General features: G+C 34.9%; 1 protein-coding gene across 2 annotated transcripts in view; it reads left to right on the top strand.

Moving 5' to 3' along the window:
- The window catches only part of LOC131034002 (protein SHORT ROOT IN SALT MEDIUM 1), a 42,877-nt gene that overhangs the window by 21,294 nt on the left and 9,579 nt on the right, over positions 1–12,004 (top strand). The window contains exons 14-16 of one of the 2 annotated variants that reach the window (XM_057965324.2): positions 3,689–3,865; positions 3,953–3,989; positions 4,064–4,839. In XM_057965324.2, the coding sequence (XP_057821307.2) occupies positions 3,689–3,865; positions 3,953–3,989; positions 4,064–4,839 (990 nt within the window). The remainder of the gene's footprint in view (positions 1–3,688; positions 3,866–3,952; positions 3,990–4,063; positions 4,840–12,004) is intronic. The other variant, XM_057965325.2, reaches the window with a different exon arrangement.

Genomic DNA, 12,004 nt, shown 5'->3' with positions numbered 1-12,004 from the left:
AAACAAAAAAAAATTATATAGCCCTACTTATACATATGAGAATTTGCAATAAACAAAAAAAATAAAATCTTTTTGTAGAAGAAAAAACAAAGAACTAAAACCAAAAGACTTACCTCCAATTCAAAAATCTTTCTTTGCAAACTCCTCGGTAGTGAATGAGCTTCTACATACTCATAGGAATAACAATCCAACCTATTTCTACCTTCAATGGCTACGTTGCCTCTACATGTGTAATGACAAGCAAGAACAAAAGTCAGTAAGGGTTTGTGTTTTTTTTTTTTTGTTTCAAGTTGTTTTTAAGGTCTAGGATTGATTTTTTAAGTTGAATGGTCAATTATAATAATAATAAAAAATGTATTTGGCCTCTTGATTTGTGTTGGTTCTCCCTAAGGGTCCTCACATGCATCCCTTGGTATGTTATATAGTGTACTTGGGTAAATCAGTATTCGCTCGATGAGATTGTGGAAATCTGCAGTGGACCTAGTTGAAGACTAAGATTAGGTATGTATTAGACCTGATATTTGAGCCATTTTTGCGTGGGTGATTGAGAGAGTTGTCTCCCATTGGATGCGAGGGACATTGTTAAGGAGAATTTGCCATTTGCAAGATTTGTTTGTATTTGGAAAATTTGGTGACTAGTTGAGGTTTGCATCTTGACAAATTGATCAATGACTTTTGTCTTAAGTGTTCAAAGGATACTTACTTTGGTGGAATTTTTGTTTTGGAAAGAGGTAGAAAGTGCAGTAATAGTATGATGTCCCCAAACAAGACTCTGTCCAGTATTGTTAATATTAAGAAAGCTCCTTGTATTATCTTTATAAATGATGTGAATAAGGGATAGTGGATAATCTGGATATATGGTCTTGATCAATAAGACCAAAGTCATAAAGACTTGCAATCATCCAAGCCTATGTTGTCATAATATTGACCTTGCTAATTAACCATCTTACACAACATTATACATCCAATGAAAGGGAAACAAATGTAGACAATCATCATAATCAGAATTTTAGTCATCAAAGGTTCAGGAACATTGATGTATTGTCGTTGACATAGGAACTATGCCATTCCAATCAATAATTAAGATCCATTGATCGAGGTTATAAACATCAATATTGATTACAATCATCACTCCTAATCAATACTTAAGCCTTACTTCGGATGATATTGAGACGGGTACCTCGGCAAAAGTATTCTAAACAGTGGCTATGTGTTCCAAATACGAGGGAGCATCCTTAGCTTCATTTAATCAAGTTAATAACAAGTGAATGACAGCAAATAAAGCAGCACTTAAGATTGGTGCGATTTAATAAAAGTTATAAGTTTTGTAAAACAATAAAAGAGGCCAACTTCCCTTTAAGAATCACATCTATTGGGAATAGTTCGCACCCTTTTATGAGGAGAGATGATATGATATAAAAGGAATAAAAAAAGGACGGTGGAGGGAGGGAAAGGGATAATAGATCAAACATACACAAGCAGAACTAGAAGAAGTCTATGCAGACCCGAGAGTGGAGAATGCCGATTTTATGAAGTAGATTTTAGTATGGATTAGAAGAAGATGAGTGACGAATAAGTAGAAAGTTTATTATTCAAGAAGATTGAAAGAGATGTATAAGCAGAAGCATGAGCAGAATTAAAAGAGATTTATGAGCAGGTTCATGAAGCGGTTATGAGCAGATTGTGAATAGAGTTATAAAAAGGTTTCGAGCAGACTTAGAATAGAATTAATTTGAAAGATGACATTGGTTGATGTGCTATAAGTTGGTTTGTGAAAGAAAAGGCATATATGATAATACATATACTTATAAAAAGGTTTTGAGCAGACTTAGAATTGAATTAATTGGAAATATGACATTGGTTGAAGTGCTATAAGTTGGTTTGTGAAAGAAGGCATATATGACACATCATCTAAGAGCATATTTAAAGAACATGGATATGTTCAATCAAATTCTATGAAGGCATTGTGAAAGGCTCATCAACCATTGAAGAAATTTTATTTAAGAAGGCAGGAGTTGTGTGTGTAGAAGAATATTAAAGAAAATCATAAGCATAAAGCCATTGTCAAATTAGAGAAAGCTATCAAGATAAGTTCTATCTTCCAAACTATTCTTAGTATTTTAAGTTAAATGTTCTAATGAAATGTATTCAGTCTCATAAAACTATATTTATTAATATATTTCAGTTCTCACTTTTAAGTTAGAATTGCTATCTCAGGTCTAAATTATGGTAAATTGCAAACGGGGACATTACAAATAGTGATTGTGTTAACTTCAAAAGCGAGTTATGGATGTTCTATTAGGTTTTTTTGAGGGAAGAGGCTTTGGATTGGACTTGGTTGACTGTCTTGTTTCTTTGAAGTTTGTATCTATGAAGATGTAAGTAAAGGAACTAGTAATTTCATGTAATAGAACATGCAATAAAAAATAATTTGAATAGATAAAGAAGGTAGGACAAGGGATATTTAACGATGTCAACTTGGAGGTGCATTAAGCTCTTCGTTATATTAAGTGCTCTTTGGTTTTAGGTGAAGCCAAGATGGATCAAAGAATCCCTAATAGCACATAGCAAGGGAGTCTTTAAGATTTGGTGTATATTGCTAGTGCTTTTGCTATCCTCAATTTTTTCAGGGCCTTTTGTGCAACTTGTTTTAAGGCATGGTATGTTAATGTGAGTGCAAAAACACTAGGCTGACTAACTTTGCTTTCACAAATGGCAATAAGTTCTTCATATATAAAGGTCTAAACTGTCAAATTGAATTTCAAAAATAGCTGACCTCATTAGTCATGGTGGTGGTTGTTTTTTAAATGTAAATTGAACATCAGTGCCTAGGGCTGGTGATGTTGCCTACATGGGAAAATGTAGAGCACTGTCTATGGATGGTGTATCAACCATTAGACAGGTTCAAGGAGTTTGAGGGTGTCTATGTTTTAAGAGGGGTCACAACTGAGGATGTTAAGAGCTTATTAAGGGAACAATGTCTAATCATGTAAGGGCAAAATCAGGCGCCTCATATGGATGCTATAATGCAGACAACACATCTCTCAGCATTTAGTTAATCTGAACCACCCCAATTTTGAATGTTAAAGGATGGTACACTCCGAAGTCTCAAGAAAACGAAATGTTAGTAGGGGCATATTTAGGTGCGTTTGTAGTTCACATCAGATCTAATTGTGGGTTGTATGTTATTTTCCTGCTTTCATTCTTGAGCAGGATGGGATATATGGTGCCCATACATCATAAGGAAGCAGTTGTTAGAAATTCTATTTTGTAGAGCTCCAGAGTCTCTCAGTAATGAATTGTAGTGCTATCTAAAATTTTTAAGGTTAACAAATAGAGTTTTTGAAGTTAGTTTAAATAAATATACAATTTTTCCTTATTGTTGATTGAAATCAGGAAATTATAATTTGACGTTCTTGCTGCATATGGTGTACTCTAGAGTATGTTGTTTGTTCCTTGGCACATATTTTCACTGGGATTTGCTGTAAATTGACTTAATATCTTTTTCTTCTAATTTCTGCCATCTCCAATGTTTATTCAATGCTAAATATGTTCCTGTTTTGGGTAATTTTATTCTTTATATGTGCAAAGCATCTTTGCCCTCGACTGCTCTTTTTTTGGGGTGGGGCGTTGTGTGGAATTCAGATTCTTTGGCAATTAATTGGGATTGAACTTTTTTTTAATGCAGGTGCACTATGAGAGAATAGGTAAAGATGGCCTTCCAAGCCACAGAGAAATTACAGTTATTTTTCTTCCAGATATATCTACATGCCTTCCATCATTTGAGAGTTGGAAAGCTCAGTATGTTGAACAGAAAAACATAAGGCTTGAGAGGGAACGTGAGGCTGCTTCCAGAAGGGAAAAGGTAGTGATGGTGTTTCTTTGGCCATTGCAGTTTCTTCTAATGACAAGATAGTGTATTTTTTGGCTGACATTTGCTGTTTATTTTCAGAAAGAGAAGTCCACTGATAAGAAGGATGGCATCAAAGGTGAGCTGCAATGTTGTTAAATTTTCAGCTGTCTTTTATAGAGATTTTAAGATAATTCACTAACTTCATTCTAGGGAACTCCAAAGCAGATAAGGAAAGCAAATCAGCAGACAAAAATAAGAAAGAAAAAGATGGCAAGAAAGAGAAAGAAAAGAACACAAAAGATGAGAGGAAGGAGGAAAAGAAGGATGACAAGGAGGAAAAGAAAATTGAAAACATAGAAATAGAGAATAAAGAGGAGGAGAAGAAAGAAAAGGAAGAGAAGAAAGAAGAGAAGAAAGAAAAAGAGGAGAAGAAAGTAGATAAGAAGGATTCTGAAGGGAAGAAAGTTGAGAAAAAGGATTCTGATGCAAAGAAAGTAGAAAAGGAGCAGAAGAAAGTAGAGAAAAAGAAAGATGATAAGAAGGAATCTGAGGGGAAGAAAGTTGAGAAGAAAGAACCTGAGGGAAAGAAAGTTGAAAAGAAAGAATCTGACACGAAGAAAGTTGAAAAAAAGAAAGAGGATGAAAAGAAAATTGAGAAGAAGAAAGACGAAGAGAAGCAAAGTGATAAAACAAAAGACAAGAACAAGGAGGAAAAGAAAGTTGCAAAGGAGGAGAATATTGATGGGAAGGACAGGGAAGAAAGGAAAGAAGAGAAGTTGGATAAGCATGATGGTGCTCAGGACATGGATGACAGTGACAAGGTGAAGAAGAAAGATGAGAAAAAGTCAGAGAGTAAAGACAAAGATGCAAAGGAAATTGATTCCAAAGGAAAACCTTTGAAAGAAAAAAAGGATAAAGAAAAGTCAGACGAGGTTCCGCCTTATCCAGGATTTTTTCTTACGACGAAATGGACCAAGAAATCCAAGGTATGTTAAGGAAAATGCTTGTATTAATGCTAGATTTGCATTGTGCTATAGTAAAATCTAATGCTTTTTTTTTGGATCAGTTTATTTTCGTTTGTTTTAAGGTACATAGCATTAAGTTACTCTAGACCTCTAGAAGTTTTTGATTCAGATGCCAACTCTCTGCTATTAAAATTATGCCATGAATTTCAAAAGCCTAATTTAAGCATATACTTTTCTGCCCACAGGGAAATTTCGCTTCTATAGCTCATAGTGTATTACTATTCTAACCATGAGAAGGTTAGGATAAATAACTTGAAAAATCAAAATACACTAACTAATGAGCATACATGAAAAATGCACTTACAAATGAGTATACATGAGAAATGACTAATGAGCATGCATAAATATGCACTATTCTGTATACATGATAAGAGGTTTATTCATAGCAGTTTTTTCTCTTTTAGGTCCCAGAGTTTTGCAGAGGCTTTTGACATTTGCATCAATGGCATTTATAGAAAAGGATGATGATAGATCACTTTGCTCAACTTTTCCATCTATGATAATAGATCATTTTGCTGAACTTTTCCATCTCCAAATTGGTTGCTAGATCTGGCTCATGTTTCTTATCCTCATTATATGTTTGTGGTATGAGATATCAAAATCCTCAGTTTTTTATTTTAATTTTCTTATGCTTACATTCCAGTCATTATGCCGCCCCTTCTTGATTGCTGCAATAATTTGCATTGAGTCCCTGTTCTCTTGGACATCCATTTTCCTTAGCCAGTACTAGACAATTTAAGATAGCTTTTGCTTCTGCATTATTTTTGCATTCAGTTTGAAATGTGTGGAAACTATTAATAGAGGTTGTTTGTCATCATCTCTAAAGATTATCCCAACTATTTTAAATTCAGAACTTACTTGAACAGCTCAATGAAATATGATCTCCACTCAAATCTTTCTGAGGTCTCTTTTGTACATTTTGGCCTTTTCTGTATATTCCCACCAAATTCATTATTAGGTTGTACATAAGAAGTTTACTTCAATGAAAATTTTGTTTGAATTTTTTTTTAATTTTTTAAAAAGTTGTATAGACGTGCATTAAGCTGGAAGTATATTAATACATGTCTATATTAGCAGATTGCATTTACAAGGTACATGTAAAGGTAGGTTCTTAAAGTCATGGCCAAGCAAGACACTAATTTGGTACAAGAAACTCCTCCGTTTTGGAAGTTTCAAAAGGTGACAATTACCTTCAATGAAGTGTTTACACCCAACCTTTATAAGGGGCTTGCATTTCTATTTTCCTTAAAACTATTGGTTTTATAATGCTTATCCTTCAACTAGGAACAACTTAATGAAATTTGATGATCTAAATTAAGAATGCCTTAATAATTCTTAAGAGGGAATAGAAGAGAACATAACACAACATATATGTAAGAAGATATTTTTTTTGGTAAAAAACCGACCACTACAAGCAGACCTCAATAAATAACTTAAAAATAAGCTTACATTAGATTGAGACTATAAAAACCCATACTTATGATGTAGCCCTAGTGGTGACACTTAAAACATGTTGATACATAAGTTTAAATTCAAAACCCTGCAATACAAATGAATTGATGTCCACAGTCCATTACCAAGGCCTTTTTGTTGATCCTCTAAATCACTTGCACTTTCAGCTAAAACATGGGTTGATCCAACTTCACTCATCAGTAGTTAACAATACCGAAATAGAATGTAACTCCCAATATGTGTGGGTCCGTGCATCTTTGAAAAATCCAATTTCGGTGCTTGAATTAGGAAGCATTTAAAGATTTCTTACATATCATAAAGATATGCAAGTGCAACTCTTGTTTAAAGTGCTCAACTTGTAAGTATACCCTTTTTCCATAGTGCTCTTAAGGACCCCACAAAATAGGCAATCCAAGATGTTATTTCTTGTCTACTTTGTAAGTTTGTAACCTCCTCCACACATATTTTCTTACATTCATTATAACCACTTGGACAATTGTTAAAATATGTAATACATGAAATCTCAAAATTCCCCCATGTTTGCCCTCCCAATTGGGGAGGTCCCTACATTACAACGTATTTAATTTTCAATAATTGCAATTGTTCGTAAGACTTTTGTGAGGTGATGCAACACCTATTGCTTGTATACATTACAAAATAACAATAGGGGGTAATTAAGAGTAATTGATAAGGATAGAGATGCCCATAGCTGATTTGCACCAAGTAAACTTGTTTGTACCCAGTGGCTTAGTAAGAGAATTGACAACATACTCCAAGGTGTTGACCTTTTGAATCTTTACCTTTTCATGCTCTACCACATTTCAAACAAAGTGAAAGTGTACATAATATGTTCCATGGGAGCATGAAAAGTTGTTTTCTTTGCCAAACCAGTGATACTTAGACTATAACAATTGATTCCTATTGCCTTGTTTTTGAAGCCGATGTGCTTTAGCCAAACCATTTCTTTACAAGCATGTGTAGTAACCACATTTTATGTTAATAGTGGAAAGGGAAACAACTTCTTGTCTTCTAATTATCTAGGTAACAGTTCTCCTAAATAAAGAGTCTACATTGTGACTAGTAGATCTCTTGTTGTCCAAGTCAGCTGCCTAGTTTGCATACATAAAAACCTTGTATATCCACTATCTTGCCAGCGTCAGTTGTATCCCAAATAGCAAATGGTAATCTGTAGTCTCCCATAGAGACTTGAACACTCTCCTAACCCTAGTCCTATGCTTTTTTCCAGAGTTGGACACAAAATCTGTTCAATACTCTCATGACTTTGCCAATATTTGTTCTTGTCCAATTTATTGCATACGTAAGGCTCTGTTTTTCTTTGGCTCATCCAAAGTTCTCAATATTATGCATTTTCTTTGGCTCAACCGAAGTTCTCAAGAATAAACATATCATCGACATACAAACAAATAACACCAAAGTGATGATCAACTTGGACACAATGATAACTGCTCTATAGTCAAACTTTTGATACCACATCTTAAGATATTGCTTTAGATCACACAAGAACTTTTTTTTAACTTGCAAACCATTTATCCTTTCCTTTAGAATTAAATTTTAGGTGGAGACATATAAATATCTTCTTCTAGATCCCCATGAGCAGAATGGATTAGTGAGGGTACAATGCCCACAATGACAAGCACAATGGATCATGAGTATAACTATTGGTTCATATATTAACTAAAAATTTTAAAAATTATTAATTGTTTATGTATCTTAATTATTTAATAATTAATTGTCAAATCTCCTACCACTTTTTTTCGGAAACTTCCACCTTTTCCCACTTACACTGAATATGTAATTTGTCAAACTTTGCATGCATATAAAATGAAACGTTTTCTGATTATCAAGTGAATATAATGATAGGTTGGGAAATCTCATATGACATTCATATTGATAGTTGGCCTTCACAATCGAGATAAAGTAAAGCTGCACTAGTTAATTTAAAGCAGTATTTTATTCAATTTGCATACAGATGAGTAGATTATGTACATAAAATGCAAACAAGACTCTGACCTCAGCTTAGTGATGGAGCAGCTAGAAACAATGATAGATTTTAAATGTATGAGATTTTCACAGTCCATATTGTTGAGTGTAATTGATTTCTGCATTCAACTGTTTGAGAGTTTTTCCATCAACATTTTGGATCATGCTCTGTGATCCATCATCAGGATGTAAGAGAATGGCTGTAGGAGAAAAATGATGGTATGCAGACCTAGACATGATAAAAAGAGGGGAGAGGGGTAGAAGGGTGAAGGTAGCACAAAGTTCAAGGTAGAAGGAATTAAAAATAAAAAAAACTAGATAACAGGGGGAATAATCAGAAGTTAATAAGATGAAAAATAAAGATATAATAAAATCAAATCAAAGACAAAACAAAATCAAATAATGAGAAAACATGAAAAGAAATAAATAAATTATATATAAATATATATTACAAAAAAGGGTTATAAATAAGTACGAAAAATGGAGACCTAAGAATAGATAATCTATTCATTCATAGCTTATTTTTCTTGATAGATTATCTATTCTCAGGTCTCCATTTTTTATAGTTATTTATAACCCCTTTGTCATGTCCCCACCATGACACCTATAGTTGCACCATCTCTAATAAGAGAAAATTGTCTCGTGTCAAGTCTTCACAATTTTCTTAACTTTAATCAAACCCAGACAGTGTCCTGACCCCACAAGGCAGGTGTATACACAGCATCGATGTACATGAATAATCAAGAAGGTATGATGAGGATTAGTTAATAAGTTGATTTACTTATGGAGCAACTTGACCATGATATCGTGTGATCTGTTTCGAAGAAAAATCGATAATTAAGTGCTGCAATCAAGACAAAGAAAGGGTGCACTTGTTAAAGAAAATAAGACAAGGGTAATAAGCAAAATGGGCATGATGAATTGGCTGAGTTCTTCCATTCTAGGATCTTCCAAGAGTATTCCTTTCACTATCATCAATGGCTTTGTATTCCATGGTCTTCGAAGCAAGTTCCACAGCATAGTTTTAATAAACATTGATCAAGTATTAATTATAACTGTCTAAAGTCAGGAATTAGAGGCAGCGATTATATCTTCCTAAATGCAGCGATTAATAAGGAAATTATCAAGCATTCATGAAAGACACATTAAGTTTGTTAAGGATTAGCAAAGGGACATCGCCTTTGGTAAGAAGTCATCCCTCCGGAATCAACACTTCCTTTCATATAGAGACATGACAATATAAAATAAATAAGGAAAGTGTGGAGTAGGGAGAGGAGGAATGTCTGTAGCGATCTCTCTCTCTCTCTCTCTCTCTCTCTCTGGAATTCTTTATATGTTTTGAATGAATATTGAAATCAGCCATGGTAGAGGAAAGGAGGGATTACAAGAGGGGTACGCCAATGGGGTACTCTTCTAGGTACACCACCTCATGGTGGTGACCAAATGGTCCCATGAGGCCAAGGGGATACAAAGGATACTGCCTTTGGGCTTAGAATAGATGGGCTTTCCAGGCACCCTATTGTGGATAAATCTCAGCCATGGTAGAGGAAAGGAGGGATTACAAGAGGGGTACGCCAATGGGGTACTCTTCTAGGTACACCACCTCATGGTGGTGACCAAATGGTCCCATGAGGCCAAGGGGATACAAAGGGTACTGCGTTTGGGCTTAGAATAGATGGGCTTTCCAGGCACCCTATTGTGGATAAACCTCATCCCTCTGTCATGGTGAAATAGCACACCAAGGAGTCCAATTATAGGAAGTGGGAAATGGATGGCAAGATGAGGGGGAATGGTTGTGGGATACCTCATTGGGTACACCACCTCGTATGGATGACACAGGCCACATGAGGGCAAGAGGGATGGCATATCTTCTCTTGGGCAGTAGAGGATCTAGGGCACCCTATCGAGTCGCCTTATCCTAGCTCTTCTATGGCTGAGCTTCCTCAAACATATTTATGATACCTTATGATTAAATTGATATTTTTGCTATAAGCTTAATGATATCTAATTAAGATGGTCTGCTCAATGAATTATTGTTGTAAATGGTTTCTAACCTGTTTTGCAGAGCTTCAATTAGGTGAAAGATATTTCTAACTCAGCTCTTGTTTATTTGGAAATTGGGATTTAGGGCTAAATTAGGACATTCCCAAATAGAGGACATTACACCTTTTTTGTAATGTATATTAATATAGAATTTCTTTCTTTCTTTTCATATTTCCTTATTATCTGATTTTGTTTTGTCTTTGATTTATTTTATTATATCTTTATTTTTTATCTAGTTTCCCTTCTGTTATCTAGTTTTTCTTATTTTTAATTCCTTCTATCTTGAACTTTGTGCTACCTTCATCCTTTTACCCCTCTCCCCTCTTTTTATCTTGTCTCGGTCTGCATGCTATCATTTTTCTTGTACATTGTTCTCTTACATCTCTATGCTGGATCACGGAGTAGGATCCTAAACATTGATGCAAAAATTCTCAAACTGTTGAATCCAGAAATCAATTACACTAAATGATTGATTTTATCATTTAACTCTTGAAATGAGTAGTGAACTATGCTATGTCTGCACCTGAATGTTGAGAGTCTATAATCCACCTGCCAAAGGTTAGAAATGGCTGCTACATTTGCATGAACCTTGCAAGTGGTCTCACACCACCCTTAAACCTAAACAACTCCCAAATTATGGGAGATGTCCTTGAGCTACCATGCCACGAACTAATCATAAGGGTTGACCAACAAGTGACCTTTACGCCTCTTTTAAATTGCTAATGAAACGTTGCCCTGCCCCTTGAAATCTCATGCCTAACCAAAAAATGCAAAGCTGGGCAGTAGAGAACTCGTTTATTTTCTGTAATATCCCCAATTTGAAATAGAATTTAATAATAAATAGTAATATTAAAAATTAAATTAGAATATAAAAGAATATAATTAAAATTTAATTAAATTAATGAATGGTCAAAAGACATAAAATGAAAAGTTGTGATTCCCTCAAACATAAGATATAAAAGGGAGAAAAGAACCTCATTTGAGGGGAGATAATTTGGGAATCAGAAGTGCAGATCTGATTGTGGAAGATTGTGTCCCTTTCAAAGTGCAGGAATATTGAAGAGTTGCACTCTTACAAAGGGTGCTAATGGTGAAAGGGTGTGTCTCTTGCCAAAGGGCATACATGACGAAGAGGTGTGACCTCTCCCTCACTGAGAGATATAAAGGGAAGGAATTAAAGGCATCTAGTGACATCACTTTTGATCAGATCAGATCAGAACTATTATTAAGTTACAGGCAGTAACATCATTGTTCTTGGTGGTATGCATGGGGATGTGCTTAATTTATGCAACCTGATAATATTCTTATTCAGAATTTAATAGTAATATAAATATAGAATGCTGACAGTATATATCGATAGTACAAACTTCTACAAAGTGATATTGCCATAATTTTGTCTAACTTTGTCCTAAGTCATAAATCTATTCTAATCCTTCTATTCCCCAAGGGAGATGGGTGCTGCTAGGGAAGGGCAGAGTAAAACCACTTCAATAGAAAGCCCCAAGGGTGAAAGGACTCCTGAAATCTGGGCTGCAGGCCCCAAGGGTGAATGGACTGAGTTCTGGTAATCAGGGCTACATTGAGGAGGTGGTGTCAAGCGCCCTAGGCAGCCAAGCCCTCTTCTAGGAAT

This window comes from Cryptomeria japonica, chromosome 2 (assembly GCF_030272615.1).
Source record: "Cryptomeria japonica chromosome 2, Sugi_1.0, whole genome shotgun sequence".
In the NCBI taxonomy this organism is placed as follows: Eukaryota; Viridiplantae; Streptophyta; class Pinopsida; order Cupressales; family Cupressaceae; genus Cryptomeria; species Cryptomeria japonica.
This window is presented reverse-complemented; position numbering and strand designations above follow the sequence as displayed.